At 39.1% G+C, this 27132-nt stretch overlaps 1 protein-coding gene across 1 annotated transcript in view; it reads right to left on the reverse strand.

The window, feature by feature from the left end:
* The window catches only part of LOC126203525 (enhancer of rudimentary homolog), a 66215-nt gene that overhangs the window by 14940 nt on the left and 24143 nt on the right, over nucleotides 1-27132 (reverse strand). The window contains exon 3 of the mRNA XM_049937850.1: nucleotides 10305-10425. Within this exon, the coding sequence (XP_049793807.1) occupies nucleotides 10305-10425 (121 nt within the window). The remainder of the gene's footprint in view (nucleotides 1-10304; nucleotides 10426-27132) is intronic.

Below are 27132 nucleotides of genomic sequence, written 5' to 3' on the forward strand. Positions count from 1 at the left end.
AGCTTGTCAGACAGCTTTTTCCAACCTGACAAGATTGTCATTTTGATGGACCCTCAAAGCAAGCGCACAGATAGAGGGACAATAAGCCCTGCGACTCAAGAACTCACCATGATTGTCACGTTACCAGCCCTTTAAGCAAATGTTGGTGAGGCTAAATGGTCAGCAGCTATTTATGGATGTCAGGTTTTAGCTTGTTCAAGGATTATAACAACAGTATCTATCAAATGTGAAGGGAAAGCACCTTTGGCTAAACATGGTCAAAGAGCCTGAGTCGCTGAGTCACATTCAGCTGTTGGGTTATCTAAGAAGTGGATCAGGGTCTTGTGCCATGGCTTGAGACATGTCAAGAGCCCAAAGCAATTCCCAGGAAGCAGAGAGTCCCATTATATGATTCAGGGTTAGGGAGGGGATGGGAGTAAATGATACGGGGATGTCTTCAAATTGTCTTTTATGCATTTGGAAGGTATCTGAAAAAGGACACCAACGCTGTTGCAAAGTGGACTGCAAGGCACTAACCAGGATATAACACAATACCATCTTGAAGGAGGAGACCCAGGACAGTTGTTTATTTTTAGCTACCCAGTAGACGACTGAATTGGACCCACCACCTAGATTGAAGAGCCATATGGTCCCAAGGAGAAGACATAGTACTCCCAGCACTCTTTCTAACTGAGTTTAATTAGGCAGCAGGCATTTGCATGGAGCCACTTAAAAGTAACAAGGACAGTCTGTGAAGGACTGTTGCGAGGTCTTTCATCCAACACAGTATCATACCCTGGGGGAAGGGGGCCAGTAGATAGGGAAGCAGTTCCAGTAGTCGGGGACAATTTTTCTGTGATCATGGTGATGGCAGAGGTATACAAGTGCCAGCCCAATGTGGCAATTGGTCAGTCAAGACAATGTCAAGGAATGACAGGAACACCAGAAAGTGATTGCTATCACAAGGATCATCGTATAGGATCCATTGTAGTAGAGTTTTGAGCCTGAGGGAAGAGATCATAAGGTTGATAGATGAAAAGGTGTATGGGTGGCACTAAAATGTACAGGGATACCATGACTGAGACAACAACAGACCAAGATCAGAAAGAAGTTGGTCGATCATAAGGCCCCTGGCAGGTGATGTGGTACTTCCTCATGGGATGGTGTGCACTGAAATCCTCAAGTAGGAAAACGGAAAAGGATACCTATCAGGTTAAGATAGTCACGTCACTGTATATAACTGCCCTAGGCAGGGTAAATAAACATTATAAATCGTAATCACTGGGATCATTCACACTCACACTTCTATAATTTCCAACATGATGCAGAAAGAGCCTACTCATTGAAAACATCTACGTGAACCAATGTGCAGACCCCTGCAAACGCTCTCAGACAATCTTGAAGGGCTGGAAAGTGGTTCTAGTAGAGCAATAAAGATCACAGGACACGAGAACAGCTGCTACAGTTTTAGTACACAACAATAATATCTATTGCTTTATGATGATATGGGCTTCACAGTTAGGCGAAGTGGCCAAGAAGACAGGTCAGTAGGTGCGGAACAATATTGACAAACATAGGTTTGGAGTTTTATTGTGTGGCGGGATCTGACACTTGCATGGGCACTCGAGTAGCCCAAAACGAAAAACTCTTCATTTTATCAACAACTGCTTTAGAGGCTCGGGACTCTTATGAGGGCTTATCTGCTGTGAAAGTAAAAACTGAAATGGAGTGAACAGCCCTGGGATCTGCTGTTCCTTCAGCCATGGCTGTTGCAGGCCACTGGTAGATCCTTTCAGGAGACTTGTCAAAAGAGAACCATGTCACTTATAGTCACTGGATGATGTATGGGTGCTACTCAGACAGAGCAATAGTCACCTAGCATGACGGGCAATACCCTGAATCCTGGCATGCCCAGTACAGCAGCAGGTGTACTCCTTGGTATCTACAGGGAGATAACAGCTTTGGCATCAATAGTGTGATTCCTGCATTGTCAGGAGGCTACCATCTTGCATGTACCTGAAACACTCCCACAAACTTTCCACACACAGCCTGCACTTCTGGAGAAAACTTTGAAACACAAAGGTAAACCTGGATGTGGAAATCAAATACGAGTTAATCACATTGAGTGTCTTAACATAACATTGGGGAAAAAAGTGGAAAAAGCCATAATCAATGTTCTGTAGGCAAGCCATGTTGTCAGTAATGAGTTTGTTCAACAAACTAAGTCTGAGAAAAGATATAGTCAGAGTAGTTTGCAGCAAAGGAATGAAGAAGATATTGCAATAGTTTGGGGCTCCAGGATCACCAAGCACATATTCACAAAAGAGTTCTGAGACACTTGAAAGTGGATTAACTCCTTTACTGACTATCTTGAGCAATAGTTTACTAAATACTATCCCAAATTAACTTGTGGACATGTCTTCCCTTTTGTTTCATGCAATCTATCAACAATTTTGTCCTCTGCAATTCACCAAGGTACCATTTGCGTCATAGAAGTCGTTTACATCCATTTCTGTGGATTTTCTTTAGTAAGCTGTTGTTTCACAATGACTCAACAGGTCTGCGTTGACTGCACAGCTACTTTCTTTGCTAAAACTGCAAGAGACATGGCAGCAACACATTTCAAACATTCCTCGGCTGTTGAGTCCTGCAAATACTGGGAATGATAATACAGGGTTTGTATAAAAAGTAATGAGACTGATTTTTTGCTGACGCAATTGTACTTCACAGCACGCACTCACCTGGGGGGGGTTGGTGGCTGGGGGGTTTCTGGCCGAAAATGTGCAGCGTGCCAGTTGCTTGCAGTCTCTTGTCTCGGCAGCATCTTGCGTTGAGTGGACACATCACAGTCGTTGGCTGTGGCACAACATGCAGCAAACAATCGAGCAACGATACGCCATCAAGTTTTTTGTGAAACTAGGAAAATTGGATATGAAAGCATTGGATATGTGTCAACAAGAGTACACCGATGATTGCCTGCCAAAATCCCAGGTTTTCAGGTGGGTGAAGAGCTTTAAAGAGGGTCGGGACAGTGTTGAAAACGAGGACCACTCCGGACACCCGTCAACCAGTAAAACTGATTAAAACATCAATCATGTGTGCATTTTATTGAGGGACGAGAATCAGGATGATAGCAGATGACCTCGGACTTTATAAAATGACAGTGCACATCATGATCACCAAAGAATTGTCGCTGAGGAAGATCTGAGCCAAGATGGTCCCGAGGATTTTGTCAGACGTTCAAAAGCAAGCAAGAGCCTTGTAGCTGAGCCGGAATTTTTAGATACATTATCACCAGAGACGAAACCTGGGTGTTTCAGTACAACCCGGAGACAAAGAGCATGAGTGCCAAATGGCACATCACAGCGTCCCCACATTCACCCAAAGCCGAACTTTCAACAGTGCTTTTTATTGCAAAGCACTCACGAGACTGAAAGCCAGGTCCATCGCATAAGGCCAGCCATCGCCAATGATTGGAAGCTGCATCATGACAACTTGCAGAGTCAAACCTGCTTCATGGTGGCAAGCTACCTGGCCAAGAAAGGGATTCCAACAATTCCCCAGCACCCTACACTCCCGATGTGGCCCTGCCACCAGACTGTTTTGTTCCGCAAACTAAAAACTTCCCTGAAAGGACTGTCATGGGACCCTGAAGGAGGTCCAAGCTGCCACAATGAAGGCTTTTGAGGCCATCCCGGAGTCAGTGTTCGCAGCTGCATACGAAGCGTGGAAATCTTGCATGCTGTGGGTTGTTTACTTTCAAGGGTCGTGCAATGAAGAGCAGTAAGTGGTTGTAGCAATACCTACAATGAATTTTGATTCACAAGCTCAGTCTATTATTCTGCTGTGAGCAGCTGAGACGTGGATAGCAACGTCAGTTCTGACAAACAGAATGGAATTTGTTTATAATGTACAGTCAAGAGGAAGTACGACCAGTATGAAGTTCCAGGCAAGCACTACAGAAGAATCTGGAACTGAAACAAAGCAAGTGTCATCTCTCCAACTTCGAGGCATGCTTCATTCAAGTCCTCCACCCCTTCGATTGTCAGTAAGGCGTTTTCTAGAAATCATTCCACTAATAGAGATGAAACCCAACCTGAGCAAACAGTGCAATATCAGCTCCTAAATAAGGGGATCGGTCAGAAAACATGTAAGGAAAGAAACACGATACTAATATATAGACTGTAATGCTACTTTGTATGTACTACCTTGCTTCAGAAAATATCACACAGTAGAAGATCTGTAAACTACGCTTGCATTAAAATAACACAAGTAAATGTGTTTTAGTTTTTCTCACAGCCTGAGATGTCTAGTGTATCTCAGAATTTTACAAACATTTCTTTGTGATACAGTTCAAAAAATTACGGCAAAGAACCCAAAAGTTGAACAGAAATCTTTATATATTTCAGAAAAGTGTACATAACATAATTAAAAAATGTGAATGTGTCTGAACAGTTCTCTTGCTAAACATGTTTGGTTTAGGGGTTAGTGACTTGGCAGACAATATTAATAGTAGCAGACTTTCTACAAACAGTGCAGCTACCTGTAATGAAGTTCTGTCTGAGAAAAACTAGGCAAATACTGAATCAGGGCTTAATCAGATTTCAATAAGTTGCAGTGATTAGGAATTTGCTTTGAATGTGCACATCACAAAGAAAAAGTGTAGCATCCTATAACTACATTATCACAATGAATCACAATGGGAATCAGTGCACCCATACAAACACCTATTTGCATAAAATTGTTGATTATATGAAATGGAATGATCACATAAAGCAGAACTGATGTAAAAAATTAGAGGAATATATTGCTGCAGTATCCTTTCACAAATTCCAAGCTTGAGTGTGTTGCGTTTCTAAGAGAGAAAAGCTTCTATTCATAAATCAGCATGGATTTTCAATGCATCACTTGCGAGTAACAGATTGCACACTATAGGGCAATTTCACCTCAAATTGTACACTGAAGACACTATTTCAAAGTTTTCTGAAAAAAGAATGTTTGATAAAGTTATTTGTGACAGTCCTATTGTGGTGCATATCAGCAACTCAGCATCTCAGTCATATGGTGAGTAGCAACTTCCCTTTCATAATATTGTTCCTGTAATATGATTCACGATTAATAAACACACACTTCTGAGCTTTTTTTAGAAAAATAAACTTTGAAAATGTGTAACTTTTTGCAAATTTCAAAATTACGTTTTGAAAATATAAATAGTCGGTCACAGGTTGTTAACTGTCTTGTGAAATGACAAAGCGGAAGAGCTGCTGTCAGCTATGACAATAATGCATGAAATTCTTAAACTGTCAAAATATTTGTACATAAACAAGAAAGAATCAAACTTTTTGGTTATCTAGAATTTTTTTTCTCCAAAACTCACATCCTAAATGTTCTATGAAATTCAGGGTACATTAGTTTGGTCATTGTACTTAAGGACTGTAAAATCAGAGTGGGCAATACTTGCCTGTACAAAATGTGAGATACTTTTTGGGTAGACCTAGCTCTACTGTGAAGGTCAAAAAATCATGGACACTTAAATATTTAAAATGACTGCTGATTTTAAGTCAATGTCATGCAAAACTGGTACTTATGGATCAAAATAGTTACTTTACAACATTGTAAAAGGGTGAAAAAAACAATTCGTAATTCTGTTCGAAATCATTTTATAACAAAAATGATATATTCAGAATATTTATGCCCATTTTTCTTTTTATGACATTATTCACAAATTATTATTGTCTTCTGTCATGATTTTACATCTTCATTACTTCCGATGAATTAAAATTGCCTACAACATAAGACTGCAATGTTGAAAAGAGCTCATTTGTTTTTTCATCTGCTTGTCACTGAACTTGTATAGCCAAGCTGAATTTGCACACGGACAAGGATGATCCAAAAAGAGCAGTACTTGAAAAATGGGAACTGCACACTGATCTTTTGATTATGGCCATTTGAAAGCATTAGCAGGACCATGAGCTGGCATGAATGAGACTATTATATCTTGCAGCTTATAAGAGAGACTTATTATCTGCCCCACACACCAATGATTGTCATATACACAAGAAATGAAGTGGCTCACTACAAAGTCTTTTAATGTATACTCTGGTCTCTGCATTTGACAAGGAACCATTCTTGCAATGTATGTGCCATGCCATGACGCAAACCCAGTGGTGATTTGATTGAATGCTTTGCTATCAAGGTTTCATAGCAAACCTTTCCTCTCTCTTTTTAAATGGAATTCCATTAATATCCTTTCATTTGGAATTAAGAGTTTCACGTTTGTTACTAATGCTGATATGGTGTGGATAAATCCAGTAACATCTCTATACCATCAAAGGCTTCATGCTGGAGATTAAATCTCTTTGCAAAATACCTCCTACCCCCTCACATGCACTTTTTCCATGACCTGTTGCTGAAAATACCCATTTTTTTTATCTTAATTCCTGCACTACAGTGTTGAACAAGCGGATAAGGCTGAAAATTGTTTTTAAAATGAGATGCTGCACCAACAGTTACACAAACATTTAGGAAATGCATGGCCTAGATGTTATGTTATCAATTACCATGCCAACAGTGTAACATGCATGTGCACTGTCATGAATGAGATCATAACTGACGACGACAAAACAGCTTGATGTTCCAAGGAAGTGAGAGACACATTTGAGTATTGATACCTGTGATGTGTGCCAGTGGTAACTCTGCAAAGCAACAGACCAGTTCTCAGCAAAGTCAAAATGAAGAACTACTGTGTCAGTATTCTGAGATGTGGCCGATTTTATTTCTGTTATGTCCTCTCTGAATCCTCTGGATATGTTAGTGAGCTATTCCTTCATGACCCAATGCCTGGCATCTGCAACACATGTCTCTAACTCTACTGTCTTCTTCACTAACTCTCCTCCCTCCTACAACACATGGGTTACATCACTGTCAGTATCCTGAAGGTGTAATGCTTCAACACTCATCGCTTCAGCACCACGACACATTGCACTCCCGAAACCAACATTTATCTTGCGGCTCTTCACATATACACAAAAGCATCAGGTCCATCCCTGTGCACTTCTTTCCTGTGACACTGTTTATGGTGAAACAAACAAGTTTCAAATTAATGAAGTAAATATGTGTACATACTTCCTTGACTGGCTGAAATTTCACCCATTTTGGTCGTAAGGAGTAGAATTTTGGGATACCAGTTTTTAAATTCAGGTTCTCCTTTTTCATTAGCATATACGCTTCTCTTATTGATCTTGTCTTTTTTTTTTAACTCTTTCATCATTTTCACTAACAGAGATATCAGCCTGGTTAGGACTTTGCTGCTGCAATCTTTGTCATCACTTAGATAATATTCCAGAGCAACAGTACGCTTATCGCCTTGCAACAGACGCCCACAGTAAGAATCTGGGCAAGCCGAATAGCCTACCTCATTCTTTATTAAGAAACGGGTATGTATTGCTGTATATGCTGCTTAGAGTAGCTACCTGGTATCAGTGTCAGTAACTGTACCTTCTCAGAATAGGTGAATGCTGAGAGAGCAGTATTCAGGTTTTGAAACCACACATCACATTTTGTGTGCATATCACTATCTTCAGGTTCTGCACCAAATGCATGAACATTATACACTTCACAAAGTTTTTAAGATGTTGCTTGTGTAAAACTTGTTTCAATTTCTTCCACTTTTCTTTTTACATACTGTTTTCTTCTCATGCTTCTTATCTTTCTTGGACATTTAAGGGGGGATATAGCAGGGGCTACAGCAAAAATGCTAACATTCGACACACCAACAACTTCACACCCACAAATATAAACATCTGCACTGTCTTCTTCAGTTTCACTTTCGGGTGATAGTGATTGTTCAGGTGGATTGTCACTAAATTTCTCCTTGTAGTGAGTGTAGCAATTCCTGCAAATTGGATGTGACACTAATACCATTACTTGAGGACCAAGATATTTCTGCAATACCTCTGACATATTTCCAACAAATGTGAAGTGTTTTTCACTTTTCTAAAACATCACCTTTTTCTGTCTTTTTTCATAGTCCACACACCTCACTCACTACTGTATTTCCTCACTGACATTGTATCTAACAAAGTTCAAATCAAACACAAAACTCAATGCAGAATGGTTTATGTGCAAGTACTCACTCATTTGTAATAAACAGAGGAGCACTGGAAACGGTGTTACCAATATGCATATTTTACACTAGAAATTCAGTGGTGTGAAATTACAGAATGTTGAAAAGTTTTTTTTTTTTACACAGAAAAATATTGCCTACTGTTTTTGCACTGTCTACTAACATATTAACAAACAATATTTTATTTAGCTCTCAAAAGTTTTCGGTCGCGGGTTTTTGAGTAAATAATTGGTAAAATCTCGGAAAAAGCAAGTTTTTACATTTTTAGTAATAAATATTTACATAATACAGAAACCTGTAACAGAGAAGATAATGCTTATAATTACATCAATATTATCTGGCAATATGACAAGAGACATCATTCTGTGACTTTCCAAATAAGAAAAAAAAATGGTAAGTGAAAAAATTAACTTACAAATTTAAGACGAAAATATGAAATGTAAGTTTAATGGAGTCAATAAGCGTGCGGGTGTCAACTAAATTTCAGCACACTAAGAGGGAGCTTTAACGCAAAACATCTGCCAGGTGTAGAGTAGTTTTGGTTCATTAGTTATTTTTTTTGTTCTCTACTATTTTAAGAGTTATTGAAAAAACATTTTTCAAAGGGCCATACCACTTACAAAAATTAAGGTAAAAAAATACTTTATTTCTTAACACTTATGACATAAGAGGTCTAATATATATTTTTTCCAGAGAAATTCATGACCACAAGTTGACATGACATGCATGAAATCACCCTATATCATGTGGGGCATGAATGTAGGCCAATAAGCAGATTTTATAAACCTAGATTTTCAGTAATTGTGGTAGCAACATTTACACTGCAGACATAATTAAGATTTGAACATACTTCATAAGTTTACAAGTATGTGGCTTGGGATGAAGAGTTGTTGAGTCATACAACTGAGTACACTGTCAGGAACTGCTATTGTTCATCAGAGATCAGGGTAACATCAAGAGTGTCCATGGAAATGAGACAGACCTACTATTGTTCTCCATGTACATTACCCATCACTGAGACTGTATGCTGATGCCACTATTACTGCTATATGCAACAGGAGGGATTTTAAATGACTGACAGAATCTCTGTTTGGTATGATGAATGGCAGTTTGTGCTAAATGTATCTAAATATCAGTTAATTGGGAAAGATAGGAGAAACATTACTGTAACATACAAATTCAGGATTAATGCTATGCTGCTTGATTCACTCATAGGTGTAATTGTGAAATGATACATACTGGGACAATTACATAAGGTCTGTTGAAAAGAAGATGAAAGGGAGAGTCCTGTAACTACTTACAGAACACATGCACTAACAATTCTGAAATACTACTCCAGTGTTTGAGAACCCCACTAGGCAAAATTAAAGGAATACATAGCAGTAATTCATACGTTTGCCGCTAAATTTGTTACTGACTGGTTCCAAATCCTTGGGAGATGAATATCTTTTTGTAAAATGTTATTGAAGTTTAGAGAGCCATCATTTGCAAGATGCTGCAAAACAATTCTAATGTCTCCAATGTTAATCATAGAGATGTAAGATAAAGACAATTATTTTCCCCCTTCGTGCATGGAAGAGGAAAAGAAATAACTAGCAACAATATGAAGTACCATTTTTGCTTCGCAGTGTTCAGTTGCTCCCAGAGAGAGAGAGAGAGAGAGAGAGAGAGAGAGAGAGAGAGAGAGAGAGAGAGAGCAGATGCAAGTTAATGCACTTGCCAAATAGATTTCTTCTCGATTATAGATTTCTTCTCAATTACAATGAAGTTTGTAACTGCTCCTCTTCCACAATCTGAGATTGGAGATGCTTTACTTAAACACTCTTCACTTCAAACAACCTTCACAGATGTTTAGCAACACACAGGCAATCCACATGGATGCTTTATCAAAAATATGTCCAGTAAAACATCACTCAATTTATGGGAACATACGTGGCACTTGTGCTTGCCATTAATATTCATTTTTACAACATGATATATAGTATTACTGAATACTGATGACAGAAGTGATGAACTTACTTGCAAAATTTTTAAACAGTACAGTGGTAATGACAGAACAAAATTAAATGGATTTTACTATCTATATACCAAACATTTTAAGTGATTATTTGTTAGAAAAGGAGGCAGATGAGAAAGATGGAAAGCTAACAGAGTTGAAGAGAGCTTTGAAAATCTATTAAATAAAATATAATATACTTACACAAGGCATGAGAGGTCAGTCAGTTGGTCAACAAAATCAAATAACTGGCTTATGTCGTATGTGATGGATGGAGTGTTTGGATTTTGCCTCTTCAGGTGTTCTTCATAAATTTTGCACACCCCTGATAAAAACAACCAGATAATGCTCAAGATATAATTTAAAGGAAACTTTACTTAATTTAAATTCTTGACACTAACACAGAAGCAATAGAAATCATGTACCTAAAAGATAAGGCTTCATTCAAGTTTAAAAGTAGTATTTTTTCAATAAGAGAAGTTTTTACAACAAAAATAACAAGTTAAATATACAAGAGTACATAAATACACGGAATATAATATGCAGTCACGAACAAGGAAAATCCTTAAAGAAATTGCTTGCAATGAACAGCTATGATGGTAATCTTCTGTTCATTTTTCAGCACCATCTATTCTATCCATGAGTAATTTACACTTCAGTATGGTATGTGTTTCGGGCACTTTCTTACATCATTTAACAACACAAACTGCTCACACAGCTTACTTAGGACCATCCCGTCAGTTCTGCCAGTCAATACTAAAATAGCCAGAAGTGCTCATTAGGCTTTAGAGCAACTGTGAGTCAGCCACATGACTTAAGTAATTCCAATTTATAAAAAATAAAAAAAAACTAAGTGCATCATCAAGCAAAAATGAGAAAAGTCACATATAAATTGTTACATCATAGGCAGTACAGAACAGATCACTACTCAAAAGCTTCCAGTAAAATCATGACACATGGAACTGCAACTGGTTGACCAGGATCATATCACAAAGACAAAGTCCATATTATGATACTCGCTACACAAAATGCCACTGCAGGAACATTCCATATGTCTAAGTGATTTCCATACCTAACAATGAGTAACACAATTCATCACTCATGCTATTCTTCCACTGTTCTAAGAATCCAATGGGGGTTTGAACACTACTCCTCATAGATAAGAGTCCAGTATCTAAACTCACTGTCATTGCAAGAATAAGCATTGTTTCATGTTCGTAGGCTCACGACAAATTGGAAGACAGAAATTAAACGATTACAGATGCCTTTGAAACGTGGCATTACAAAGGACTGTTGTGCACCAGATAGTTTATACACAAATGTGGACTTTTGCGGTAATCTCCCTCTAATGGTTGAATTATTCTTGGCTAATTAATTGAGTTAATATGTTCATTTTGAAGTGACATTTCAACTAGTTTCTTGTCGTTTATCTTCTGAAAAAAAAAATGTATGGGTCTTGTCTGACTATTATTTATTCTTTCTGGTAGTATCTTTCATTTCCAAGAGTAACACCAGGGCGGTAAATTTCAAGCCCTCCAAAGTGAGAGTCCTGGTAGAGGAATGGCCACATGTTTATTACTGAGGATAACTGCCCATCCTGTTTATTTTTGGCAGAGTAATCAGAGTACACACTTGTTAAATTTTTGGTATTTCATTGCCCCAAGTTGACCTGAAATGGAAGCCTGCGCTTTTGTTCATTAGACTTTCATGTATTCTTATTTATATCACTTTCTTGATTATAGAACACTGGAAACCCATGATACAACGAAGCACCCTTCAATTTTTGAAGTTCAATGTAAGTCCCTCACTGATGCTGTAATATACCACCACAACTCATCTGTATAGCTGATGCAGGTGTTTCTCACAAGTTCCACACATCTCTGAGATGCAGTATTTTACACACGTACAAAACATCCAGTAAATGAAGAATGTTTTTAGTTCTAAGAGATCTTTTATGGAGACTAGCAGGTCCATTAGTGTGCAAGCAGGGTAGAAAATAGTCTTCAAATTACACTTGTCCAGGATCCTGGCAGTTGCGATGGTGGGTAGTTCAGCGTTGTCATCTTCTAGCTTTTCCTTTTTTTCCTGTTATCTGTCTCGAGAGCATGTTTAATTAGGCCTCTGAGCAACTATTCCTGCCTGAAGTATTCTTGTAGAATGTTTTACACAGATGTAATTCCTAGGGCGCTATAGTGGTGGCAACTTCCAGCATTTATGTAGAGGTTCAAGTGCCTCCTCTTGCATTACACAGAATGTCCAAGCATACATCCTGTTCCTTCTTTATTAATATGTCCAAGAAAGTCAGACAAAAGTTTTCCTCTACTTACACAGTGAAATTTATGCCTTTTCTTTGCCATGCATCCATGCCAAGTAAAGCGTCATCCATATATGTATACAATGACTTTGGCTTGATCCACATGGTTTCAAGGGCTATTTCCTCAATGTGCTTCATGTATAAGCTGGCTATTATTGGAGACAAGGGAACAGATAATTCGACAAAGTAAATGAAAAGGATGTGCAAAGATTGAACAAGAGAGAATAACTGGAAAATGCAGAACAATTGAGTGCTGCTGAAAACTAATTGAAAGGGTGGTAAAGAAGAAAGTACACATCAATGTAGACTGCATCATATAACCTTTGCTGAACTTACTCCACAAAACCCTGAGAGTTAATGGTCAAAATATCACATTCATGGGCTACTGTTCAGACAATCTAACAACACACACCAACTGGTCCTTGCCCAACAGTGCACAGTACCAATATATTCCAAAACTTCACCCACAGAAATGTAATTATTCACATGGTACATCTCAGGTTCACAGATATAAGGTGTCAAGAGTTTTGGATAGCCCTTCGCATAGTGATCATTTGTATACTTCTCAGAAAAACAGGCATTTTACACCTATTCTACAGCACAGAATCATAGTTTAAACATTACACACTTCCTCTGGCCCAGGTCAATTGAGCATCTGGTTGGATCTTTTACCATATTTGTGGACATGATATATGCATGTAATATCTGGTCTGAGGTGTAAATGTAATTTAATTGACGTAGTGAAGAACATGGCAAGAGGTCTAGGGTCATCGCAAGAGTTGTAGGATCATCAAACCATGTTTTTAGGCAGCATTTTAGCACAAATAAAACTTTACAATATGCTGACTTCACACCTATACAGATGTGTCCAAGATGGAACTGCAATGAAGGGGGGAAAAAAGAAAAAAAGGAAAAAAAGAAAGAAAAAATATCTTAAAGTGAAAGCCAAAAATTACATAAAACTGGAAAGACTGCAAATGCAGTAAAATATTCGTAACAACACTTTTACTCTTTCAAGATACAAATCATAAGTCAGGTGTTTTCGATTAATCACAACTCACAGTGAAACATCCACAAAAATTGTAAAACAATTTTGCATTAACCTCGTATTATGCGTATTTATTTATTGCTTAAGTGTGTCAAAGTACATAAATAAACTGTCCGAATTTTACTTACCTTCAGAATTTGTTTCATGTAAGTAGCTGGGGAAAGAAGGTAATCAGCGGAAAAATGCTTCTCTTGAGCACAAAAAAAGGTGAACATGTTCCCCTTTAAAAAAGAAAAAACTGACTAAAGTGGGGAACCAGCTGCTTCAATACTCATTCCTCACCATAAATTCTGGTGTACGAACATATGCGCGCTTTTTGTGCTGAAAGAGAGACAGCGCCAGTGGGAGAGGAAACGAGAGGAGACAGCGCCAGTGGGAGAGGAAACGAGAGGAGACAGCGCCAGTGGGAGAGGAAACGAGAGGAGACAGCGCCAGTGGGAGAGGAAACGAGAGGAGACAGCGCCAGTGGGAGAGGAAACGAGAGGAGACAGTGATGGTGGCAGAGAGAATGTGGCAGTGAAAGAGAGGTGGATGGAGAGAATAGAAGTGACAGCCAGAGACAGAGGAGATATTGATAGTCACAAAGACAGTGGAAGTCAAAGAGAAAGAGAGATGGATGGAGATAGAAGTAGTGGGAGCAAAAGAGAGATCAGATAGTGGAAATGAGAAACATGTAAGTGGATATCATACTTAGGACTGGGGGGTCTGGAGCCCCCAGACCAGTGAACTTTAACACACAGGTATAGGGGAGGGCATCAAGTTGAACCCCAGAATTTTTGAGCTACTGAGTTAAGTGGAGACAATGGTAGGCGTAAAGACAATATGAGGCAATGTAAAAAGTTTTTGATCACCAGTCTTTGCACCAATGTCCTGGATTAAATTCCAAACCTCTCTGCAGTGTCTCATGAAGTGAGCGCATGTGACTGGCACTGCTGATGGTGATCCGCCCATTATACGGGGACGTTAAGCTCAGCGGCTCCCTTGGCACTATTCAAGAGGGTAGGCTATGTGCCAGCACGATGTTTCACGATCTCCCTTCTTTCATCATCATCATCATCATCATCATCATCATCATCATCCAACATGAACACGATATTACACACACACACACACACACACACACACACACACACACACACACACACACAATTACAGTCGCCAACATTTTAACAGATACACTTACTTACACAGTTCTCAGACTTTATAGTGGAAAGCTGCCTACAGGCACAGATGACAGGGAAAACCTTTCCCATTAGGCAAATGAATTCACCCTTTGGGGTCACCCAGCCATTCAAGCCATACGACTTTTCTTTACTGACTTTACGTTAATGGGTGAAAGAGAAGGCAGTGGTAAAGGACATAAAAGACAATGGCAGAGAGAAGGCGATGCTGAGTACAAAGGCTGAACTACAAAAAGTGACAAGATGAAAAGATTTAGCATTTTCTGTGTTAAAAGAGCACGAATATGTTAGCATGCCAAAATTTTTGGTCAGAAAGGCAGAATGCGGTTTAAAGCAGCTGCTTCCCCAATTTTCAGTCAGAGTTAACCCTTTAACTGCTCTGGATGTGTTAACGCATGCCCCTCTGTACATTCCCTGTGTGCTCTGAACGTGTTTACACGTGCAACCAGTCCTTCTACCTGGTACTCTGAATGCAAGACACGTTCAGAGTACCAGGTAGAAGGACTGGTGGCAAACACAGGGACACAGGTACAAAGGTGTGCGCGTTAACACGTCCAGAGCAGTTAAAGGGTCAAGAAGGAACATATTTGCCTTAGAAGCATTTTCCCCATAGGTAACATATGATAGTACCAATAATACTCGCAACTGTGATAAAAATTTTGTGAACTAAATTACTATACCAGGGCTAACAACATTATAGTTTCCAAATACATTAATTTGCAAGTAAAAGTAAAGTGTACGATCAAATTCTCACAATGGTCTGAACAAGAAAGTGCTTTACTGGCTGTTGGCCTAACAGAAATTGTTCTAGAATGAGATTTTTCACTCTGCAGCGGAGTGTGCGCTGATATGAAACTTCCTGGCAGATTAAAACTGTGTGCCCGACAGACTCGAACTCGGGACCTTTGCCTTTCGCGGGCAAGTGCTCTACCATCTGAGCTACCGAAGCATGACTCACGCCCGGTCTCACAGCTTTACTTCTGCCAGCATCTCGTCTCCTACCTTCCAAACTTTACAGAAGCTCTCCTGCGAAATTGTTCTGACCTGAGCACATGCAACCTATCCACCTTACAAGATAGGTGGGGCTGGAGTGAGGAGGATCTGTAATTTACAGTGGAAATTTAACCACAGTGTTCCTTGATGTGTTCCATAGGGCCAAGTAACTACTGTAAAAATTATGTAGACACAAAACTGTTAAGTTTGTTAGAAGATACAAAAAAAAAAAAAAAAAAAAAAAAAAAAAAAAAAAAAAAAAAAAAAATCCTATCAACAAATCGCAACTGGAATTGGCAAACTCCTACAAATACCTGGTGTAACACTTTGAAAATGAAATAGGATGATAACATAGGCTCAGTCATGGGCAAAATAATTGCTAGACTTCAGTTTACTGGTAGGACACTGGGAAAATGCATTCAGGCAACAAAGGAGATTGCTTAAAAGTAAATCTTGTGACCCATTCTGGAATATTGCTCAAGTGGCCAGGATCTGAACCAAAAATGACTAACTGGGAATATGGAACGTATACAGAGAAAGGCAGCACAAATGGTCACAGGTTTGTTTGACCCAAGGGAGAGTTTCACACATACACTGAAAAAACTGAACTGGCAGACTCTGGAAGAGTGGACAGAAAGTTTACTCACAACAGTTCAAGAAATAGCTTTAAATAATAATTCTAAGAATATACTACAACTCCCATTTATTGCTGAAATAGGAATCGTAAAGACAAGATTAATTTAATCATAGCAAAAACAGACGCATTTAAACAATCATTCTCTTAGTGCTCCATATCTGACTGGAACAGGAAGAAACCTTAACAACTATGGCACACATCTCCCCCCCCCCCCCCTTTGTTTCTTTAAAGAATATAACTCCCATGTACAAAACAGTTTCAAACATGTGATTACAAATTTACAAAGGATTAATGTGTTAAACATTTAATGTTAAGCACGCAAAAACTTTATGGTTGAAGACACAAACCCCAAATTTTGTTGGCTTCATCGGTTTTGGGTAGTGAGAACTATTTACAGTTTTCTGAAAAGCTACTTTTTCTTCTAAACTATGGGTCATACAATGATACAATGTTGAAGGTACATTATGTGGCATATGTTGATCTTGTCTGCAAAATGCGTATTTAATACTGTTAGTAGCAAAGAAATAATACATTAAAACATTACATTTTTAGTTTGTAAACTGTTTTACTTTCATCATTTTGTGGGGCAGTAAGCAAGAGAAAGCTCACAAAAGTTTTCAAATTCTGTTTAAAGTTTATTGGACATTGCTAAGTGCACTCATCAACAAACATTGGATGAACATAGTCTGGGTTATTTGCATGCCGTTTTAAGGAAAGTTAATTTTTCAAGCATCTCAATGTTTGACACCACATCTCCCAAATTATGAGTCATAAAATGACAATTTTGCAGTACATTCAGTGATATGTGGATACTGTCTGCAAAATTTGTTGCAAATAGAGTTGATATTAAAGAAGTAATAAATTTAAACATCATGCTCAATGCTGACGTTTTACTGCATAAGAAGCAAAAATGTACGCAATAAACTTTTTTCCTTTTATTTTTCTGTGGTATGTCAATGAGAAGTATCAAAAAGGTTTGAAATTGTGTGCAAAGTTTGATGGCAGTCATCAAGTGTTTTCACTCTCAAATACTGGATAAATACAGTCTCTGTTATTTTCACACCATGAGTTACACTGCATCAAGACATACACAGTTTCCTAACTTTAGTACTTAAGTTACACATTTAATGAAGAATTATACGTCTTAAGGAGTAGAAGACTGTTTTAAATTTTTAAATCCGGTCAATATGAAACACGGAAAATAATTATTTTTGCCCCTGAAAGCCGTTAGATTGACAACCTGCAACTGGAACCATGTGGCTGTTTTAGCCATTTTGTAATATTCAGATATTTGTGAACTGTCATTACAGAACTGCTGCAAGTGAACTGCATTGTCCTTGGGCAGCAAGAAAAGCAAAAATTATTTCTCAGTAAGCAAGTGTGTTTAGGTAAATTAATATACACAATCCAGTCACATAAATGGACCACTGCCTGTGTTCATTGTCAATAACCTCTCACAGATGGCAGCACAAGCAATTAAGGGTGTATAAAGTGTGTCACGGGATGCAGAAAACAGTGTAGCCATCGTAGAGCAGGAAACGAGCAATTTATCTGCATTCAAAAGGGCATTATCATTGGCTTTCGGGCCAAGGATGGAAGCATTCCCAAAATTACTAAGTTTGTAAACTGTTTGCGAGATGGCAAGGTAAAGTTAACTGCGCATGGCAAGGTGGCACTATCCAAATGGGGCACCAAGGATACTGTGATGCACTAAGGACCATAAATGACAGATGAATGAAGGCTGTGGAGATATGTAAGGGCGAATTGATGTGCAACTGTTGAGCAACTGACTGCCGGATGAACCTAGGGGCTACCAACAGTGTCTACTCTACAACTATTCAGCAAACATTGCTGTGTATGGGACTCAGGAGCAGGCATCTTATTCAAGCAATCATCCTCACTGATATTCATAAATGACAAAGGCTGGAATTTGCATGCCAATACTGTAATTTGATGTCCACTGAGTGGAAACAGTTGGCCTTTTCAGATGATTATTTATGCTCCATCAGACATATGGTTATTGGCATGTATGGCATGAAACATCTGGAAGTAAACACCCTACAACAATAATTGGAAGAGTCCAAGCAAGAGGAGGGAATGCTATGGTCTGGGGACTGTTTTCATGGCTTTCTCTGGGTGATCTCATCATTCTGGAAGGCACAATTGATCAACACATGTATATATCTAGCCCTGGGGACCATGCCAGGATGACCAATCTACTGGCTGAGTAAACTTCTTTGATTTTGCCATGACTTTTCCAGAGTTTTATTTTTCCCAAATAGTGTGTCACGGTTGGCACTGTTCCAATGTGTGACCTAAGATGGCATTACTTCCACCGTCTGTGATTTATGAGATCGCTACCAGAAAGAGAAGTTATCTGGGGGGAGGGGGGCAGCAAGGAGAAGACAGTTTGTGACAGTACTGACTGCAAGGAGGAAGCGGACAGTTGTGACGGCTTTCCTTGTAAACAGATGTCCACAACTGGCCTGGTGTGTGCCCTTAAGTTTATGCTCTGAAAGATTGTATATCAGACATCTGTATCCTGCTGGGCCTGTACGATGGAAGAGAGTGCACTTGTTGTGTGTGTAGCGAGCCTGGGCTGTGCCTACTACTCGTGCTAAAAGGTACTGTCTTGAGTCCATCGACAGACTGTGTTCCTGAATTAAAGAATACAGATTGTTTCTTTTGGCGCTGAAATTTCTGCTCATTATTTTATGAATCTGAGTTGCACTCAAGTGATTAACTATCACTTACTAGAATGTGTACTGGTATTTACGCCGGCCAGTAGAAGTAGTGAAAGGAAATGTTGAACTGCCTTGATGTTAAGAACAGTGATTACTAGCTATTAGTTATTGTTGCAGATTCGATTCCCTTTACATTTATTACCTGAAAGAATTGATGTGCTAAATTTCTGCCACATGTGTGAAGGAAAGTGATGCAGGTGCAGAATGCAGTGAACAATGGAAGCTAACAATGTTTATGCTTATATTACACTCATGTTCAGAAAAAAACAGAACACCTCATTTTCACAGAACATGTACACGAGTATGTTCCCCAGAAATGATTAGCATTTGAGCCACATTAGCCTATGGGTCCAACATCAACATTATGGCGCACCACCACTTACTGGTAAAATGTGACTGCAGCTCTCGTTGTCACTATACACTGAAGGTAAAGGAAAAGTGTGATTTGAGACATGCAGGACTCCTCGCAGATATATGTATGAACCGCACCATAAAATCAGTGATTTTGAAAGAGGGCACTTTATTGGCATAAGAGAATGTGATGCATCCATCCGGGTAATTGCTGCTCGTGTAAGATGAAGTGTTTCAGAAGTGCAATGCGTGTGTGCAGAATGGTTCAAAGAAGGCCATAGAACACGACGAGATGGGTCGGACTGCACTACCCAGACATCAACCAACGCGCCCCCCCCCTCCCCCCCCGCCCCCCTCAGCTCAGCTCCAGCGCAACAGTGGAACAATGTAACACATCATACACTATCAGTGGTGACAGTCCGTTGCCATTTATTATGGCACAGTTACATGTGACTCGTCCACTTCTCCAACTGCCTTTGATGAATGTATAGAAACCTGCCAGACAACAGTGTTGTATGGAACAATGTCACTGGGGATAGGAATGGCATCAGACAGTGTTTCCGGACGAATCCAGGTTCTGTTTGTTTGAAAATGATGGCTGTATTTTGGTTCACTGCAGACAGCGGGAGCAGCATCACAGTGGCTGCATTCGCACAAGACATTCGGCGCCAACTTAACGCTTTATTGTGGGGAGTGCTATTGGGTACAACCACAAATGACAGTTGGTGCATGTGAGAGCAGTGCGACCCGTAGCCATACCCTTTCCTCACAACACCTCAGATGCCATTTGTCAGCAAGACAATGCATGACCACATGTTCCTGCGTGAACACTTGCCTTCTTGGTGTCATAGTATGTCAACCTTTTGCCCTGGCCTGCCTGATCACCAGACTTGCCACCAATCAAAAATGTATGGGATATGGCGAAACGACAGGTACAGTGCTGTGATCCAATGCCAACCACCACAGATGAACTATGGAACAAGATAAACGCAGAGTGGATGGCTATACCATAGGCCGTTCATGCCTTATACCCGTTGATGTCATCAAGCATGGAAAAGTTATCAAGGCCCATGGTGGATTCCGTGCCTACTAGACAATAGGACATATGCTGAACACGGTGACTGAAATGCTAATCATTTCTGCGGAATATACTAACATACATGTTCTGCAAATATGAACATCTCCTCTATGTCATTCATGGTGTTCTGTTTTTTTCTGAACATGAGTGTATCATGAACGTACTGTGTCTATTATAATAGCTTTTTCTAATGTTAGTTAGAAATGCTGAAAGATAGTTTTCCCCATGACTGATGTACCAGTCTTTAAGCAGCTTCATTCCCTATGTTTGCATAATAATGTGCCGAAGAGAACCATGTGATCGAGAGTTTCCTTTGCTAGTTATTGTTGTATGTGCGTCTTGCCTAGTTTTCAAATTAATCTTTTACAATTAAGCTACACTTGTCTTGACTGAAGTATATTTTTCTCAAAGACATTGCGGTTTATACGCCACAGTTAGGTATTAGCTGCCAGTTATTAAATAACTAAACCATTAATTCTTTCTTCAGATAAGATTTTTTCACTTTTGCGTTACATACCTGCCTTTCTTCTCCTAACACTAAGTATTTCTGAATTCGTAGTTACTGTCCAACTTGTTTACATAATTGAAAGACACACTGGATAAAGCTGTCTTGATATGAGATTTGCTGAATTGTTTTCTTAAATCATGTAAGTGAAGGCTTAAGTCTTAAGTAATTCTGGCTTGCTCTCAAATTCATATTTCTTTGAGCTGTGACACCATGTAAGTCTGTTTTGGTAAGCTGATGTGGGATAATGTTAAATTTAATAAAAGTTTCAATGTTTTATGTGAAATGTGTGAACAAGCTTAGCTGATCACTCTACCCTTTTAATCCTAATGACACAACATCTCCAATATTAGTCTTTTTAGGGGTAGAAACTGAATGTTGAGCATGCTTAAAATATTCAGTATTTTTACTTTTCTTTAAATTGCCAGTTTTATATGATGCAGTATAATTGAAAGTATTTAATATACGCAGGCAAATTGCCATTTCAATGTGCCACCAAATGGTAAAGTGAACTGGATAAAGCACACATAGCTGACAAGAATATTCCAGATATGAAGTGTACACATTTTTAATAGACACCCGAAATAAGATTAAATTAACTGATTTGACCATCAAAAATTGTGATAAATATTGAAAATATCACGTTTATTCATTGTGTGTAAACAGGCAGTAACGGCCTACTACTTAAAAATACTGGCAAAATACGAGGGCAGTTCAATAAGTAATGCAACACATTTTTTTTCTCGGCCAATTTTGGTTGAAAAAACCGGAAATTTCTTGTGGAATATTTTCAAACATTCCCACTTCGTCTCGTATAGTTTCATTGACTTCCGACAGGTGGCAGCGCTGTACGGAGCTGTTAAAATGGCGTCTGTAACGGATGTGCGTTGCAAACAACGGGCAGTGATCGAGTTTCTTTTGGCAGAAAACCAGGGCATCTCAGATATTCATAGGCGCTTGCAGAATGTCTACGGTGATCTGGCAGTGGACAAAAGCACGGTGAGTCGTTGGGCAAAGCGTGTGTCATCATCGCCGCAAGGTCAAGCAAGACTCTCTGATCTCCCACGTGCAGGCCGGCCGTGCACAGCTGTGACTCCTGCAATGGCGGAGCGTGCGAACACACTCGTTCGAGATGATCGACGGATCACCATCAAACAACTCAGTGCTCAACTTGACATCTCTGTTGGTAGTGCTGTCACAATTGTTCACCAGTTGGGATATTCAAAGGTTTGTTCCTGCTGGGTCCCTCGTCGTCTAACCGAACACCATAAAGAGCAAAGGAGAACCATCTGTGCGGAATTGCTTGCTCGTCATGTGGCTGAGGGTGACAATTTCATGTCAAAGATTGTTACAGGTGATGAAACATGGGTTCATCACTTTGAACCTGAAACAAAACGGCAATCAATGGAGTGGCGCCACACCCACTCCCCTACCAAGAAAAAGTTTAAAGCCATACCCTCAGCCGGTAAAGTCATGGTTACAGTCTTCTGGGACGCTGAAGGGGTTATTCTGTTCGATGTCCTTCCCCATGGTCAAACGATCAACTCTGAAGTGTATTGTGCTACTCTTCAGAAATTGAAGAAACGACTTCAGCGTGTTCGTAGGCACAAAAATCAGAACGAACTTCTCCTTCTTCATGACAACGCAAGACCTCACACAAGTCTTCGCACCCGAGAGGAGCTCACAAAACTTCAGTGGACTGTTCTTCCTCATGCACCCTACAGCCCCGATCTCGCACCGTCTGATTTCCATATGTTTGGCCCAATGAAGGACGCAATCCGTGGGACGCACTACGCGGATAATGAAGTTATTGATGCAGTACGACGCTGGCTCCGACATCGACCAGTGGAATGGTACCGTGCAGGCACACAGGCCCTCATTTCAAGGTGGCGTAAGGCCGTAGCATTGAATGGAGATTACGTTGAAAAATAGTATTGTGCAGCTAAAAGATTGGGGAATAACCTGGCGTATTTCAATGCTGAATAAAACAACCCCTGTTTCAGAAAAAAAATGTGTTGCATTACTTATTGAACTGCCCTCGTACTTACAATTTAATGCAAATCCAAAATTCACACACTTTTGGAAGACTTCTTGTGAGATGGTAATTAATAAACTGAATCTCCCGTTTGATGTGAAGAGTGTGGTTCCTTATATTTTACTGTTACACAATCAGTATTAAATGGGACAATATACTAGTCACACTAACACACATGTAACCGTATTGCAAGTAGATAATCTTCTCCACTTGCAGATTGGAAGAAAAACTTTAACATTATTTTGAAATTACTAAAAATTCTGTAGATGCCTCAAATATACAAAACTATATAAGGAAGAAAGTTTTTTGTGAGACTTCTTGCATTTTTTCTTCAGTAAGTTCCTCTTCCTTTCCAGCATCTGTTAATAATTTTAACTTTTTCATTGTAAGAATTTTAATTTCTTCAGTGTCTCTCTGCCACTCTGCCTTTTCCTTTTGTTTTCTTGTTTTCTTTTTCCTCCATTTCCAGTGACTCCACATAATGAGAATGACCATTTTTCACTGTATATATGAATTGTGTTGTTATTTCAAATTTACTATCTCTCCAGAAGAAATAATAACCATCAAAAACCTGCTACTGAGCAATCAGCATATTTTCTTTTCGATGTTCTATGACAAATTCTGAATTCACAGAAAACCCCCAATCCAATTACGCATTCCCATGAGAAATTAAGGAAATAAATCTTACCAAAGATCTTACATCAGGAAATTCCTCTTCCACAAATGAGCTTAAAAGTTTGATTCAGTGTTGACCCAGTATACTTTCCTTTCATTTGTACATGGACATTTCTTCTTTTATTCTTGATAGTGCAATAAACTCCTTAAACTGGTGCTTCTGCATTCCAGAAAGCCATTCTTTCTCAACCACAAGCTGAAGGCACAAGTGTACATGAGTGGTTGCTTCTGCTGATTTGAATGCCATCAAATTTGGATCTAAAAATGAAATTGTCTTCGTCAAAGAAAATTTTAATGGTGACTTCTCCATTAACTTCTGTAACAGTATCTTCATACAGGATGAACAGACATTTCAGTCATTTCGGAACTGCAGTATATTTAAATCAGTCATGCCTTTAACTTACTTTAAATATTTTTTGCTGCAAAACCAAGATCGATACTTCCTGAAGGAATAAAATTACCTTTGTTAGGTCAGTTGAGGGAAAATAAGATACACTGTTCAAAACTTTCTTTTATGACACATTTCATAAAAATCTTCACAATATTTGTCAACACACCATAAGGAAAGGGAGCTGATGACATCACTTTGGGACCCAGTTAAAAATGGTTCAAAGTGTGAAGCAACAGATACAAAAAATTTCAATTTTGTGCCAAGTAATTTACGTGAAACTACTTTGAAACTCTGACTGGTCTGACACACAGACTCTGAACATCATCTGTAACAAATACTGATAAATTTGACAATATAGAAATAGCTCACTAAGCTACATTTATATTTTCTAGCCATCTCATTCAGCAAAGCTTAAGTGGGAAAGTACTGGAACTTGTAGAGTTAATATAATTACCTCTTCTTGTGGCATATCCTTGAATAAATAATACAATGGTCACAAAAATTCTACTGTATTCCAACCAGCGTTTCTAAAATCTGTATTACTAGCATAATGTAGTGTGTGTAATACACAAGTAACAATTTTTAAAAGAACTGCACCTGTTATTGTTTTAACTCACTTAACTCTTGCAATACCTTCACAGTTGAAATTAGGACCATCCATTGATATTTCAATAAATTTCTTCGTGTTTCCTTCATACAAACCACTTTTTAACCCATTTAAAAGGTTTCATGTTGTTGTTTGTCCTAAGAAACAGATGTTAAGTATCTCAGGGAGACCTCGTTTTTCTCGGTATTCCAAAATCCTTTTGTTGCTTCTGAGTGATTATATTTAAACTTTTGTCACAGCATGCAACAACAGTCACTTCTTTTACAGTTTTTGAAATGATATCACTAAAAAATTGCGTGTACAACTTTGGTACACTACAGCTGCAGTTTTGGTGCAACAGCACTATCTGGAAACAACAACATAAAAAGAGAAACAGTATCTGCTGTGTTGCAAAAAGATCTTGCTGAATCACGCCACTCAGGCACCACACAATTTCAGCTTTTGTCAATTGCTCCGATGATGAAACATGTTTACAGAATTTCTCTTGCACGAGTATCAGAAGTGGCATTTGACGAACAAAATGCTTGCACTGTACTTAGTCATCACTTTCCAGATGTAAAGGCTCTGTGACTCAACCAGCTTCTAAATCTTTTTTGACAAAACGAGACCCAGGTAAACATTTCTTTGAAAGTTGAAATGCAAATTTATGTTTCTTCCCTTCCATAAGGCTTGTTAATGCATCTCTACCCACATTACTTAAACCAAATGATCTTTGCTTAGTTTACAGTAGGCAAAATACTTGTCTTTTTTTTCATTTCATCTAACCATACTCAGTATTCTTCATTGAGCTACCACAGAAGGTTGAAAGTACATCTGCTACCAGCACTCACCTGTGAAAGGTGTTTTCTTATTATTTAGGTACTTAATTACGAAAACTGCACGATTAATCTTATGCATATAAACATTAAAAACACTGAACTTGGGTACTGTGCTTAATAAAAGTTATACCATAATCTTAGTTCAACAAGTATAAATAAATATTACTGCCATGTATTAGCTGTTAAACAAAATTGCAATTCATAACTTACCTGTCAACATATACCGAAACGAAAATTGTAACATGAAATAATGAAGCACAGCTCACTAACACAGGTTTTGCAAAGTGGAGAAATTGCACATTCTGTGATGTCACCCAGTTCAAAAAACTAATAGATGCCAGCCGCGCTGCGGAAGAAATGCCTTGCTTCACACGACATCACCTGCTAGCAAGGCTCACATGTACTGAATATTTTTGTCTGCCTCTTGGAAAAACCTGTCTTAGTGAGCCGTGTAACATTCGCCACTAGTAGAGCATTTCAAACACTTCAGCATCTTTTACACGAGATCTGTACGACACTAAAAATGTGTGCCGTTTTTAGAGCTATGAACTTAAATCCCAGAAATAAGAAATACGAGGCCTGTCTAAAAAGTATGAGACCTTTGGCCAGAAAAAATATTTCGAATATGTGACGGAGTTGGGACCCTAATCCCCTTCAATGTAGGCCCCTTGTGCCTGCACATACTTAGCCCAGAGATCCTTCCACTGCTGGAAACACCTCTGGAATTATTCTTTTGGAATGGTGTTCAGCTCCGTTGTGTTCCACATTCTCTCTTCTCTACTCTCAAAATGGGATCCTTTCAGTGGCGTCTTCAATTTTGGAAACAACTAGAAGTCACAAGGTGTCATGTCTGGAGAGTAGGGAAGTTGGCGCACAGCTGTAATTTCATGTTTGGCCAAGAAATTTTGGATCAAGTGGGATGAATGTGCAAGGGTGTGGTCATGATGCAGTTGTCAGTTTTTCGCCGTCCACATGTCTGGTCTTCTGCACCAAACTGCGTCACGGAGAACATCTGATAGTACTCCTTTGTCACTGTGTCCTTCTGGTGCGTTTTTGTGATGCACAATTCAACAACAGCTGCACTCCAAGCAGTCTGAGGACTGCCAGAACGCTGGTCACTCTCCGCTGATGTGCGGCCATTTTTGAATTGGTTGAACCACTCCTTAATTTGTGTTACACCCATTGCATTTTCTCCATACACCTGCTGAATTTTACGAACTGTTTCACTTTGAGAATCATCAAGCTATTGACAAAATTTGATGCAGTATCTTTGCTCAACACATTCAGTCATTTTGAGAGAATCAGTAATCCGACAAACACGTTGTTTAGCACCTCCCTCAGCAACCGACAAGCAGCGACTGATGCGTTGGAAGGTGGGGACAACACATACACATAAAGGTCTCTTCCTTTACAGTGTACAGTGGCACCGCGCTATCGTCTCTATTTTGTGCGGGGAAATCAAAGGTCAGATACTTTTTACACAGACCTCGTATGTGAAAAATTCCTGCTTTTTCCCAGAATTTTAGAATTCCCTGAAGTTTCTCAGTTTTCCCAGTTTCTACGTTGAGTGGCTACCCTGCAGTTTGCTTTTCCTTAGCACAATGGCATCTACCAGCACGACAATGCAGCAAGTCACACAGCCCACAATGTACATG

This window comes from Schistocerca nitens, chromosome 9 (assembly GCF_023898315.1).
Source record: "Schistocerca nitens isolate TAMUIC-IGC-003100 chromosome 9, iqSchNite1.1, whole genome shotgun sequence".
NCBI lineage: Eukaryota > Metazoa > Arthropoda > Insecta > Orthoptera > Acrididae > Schistocerca > Schistocerca nitens.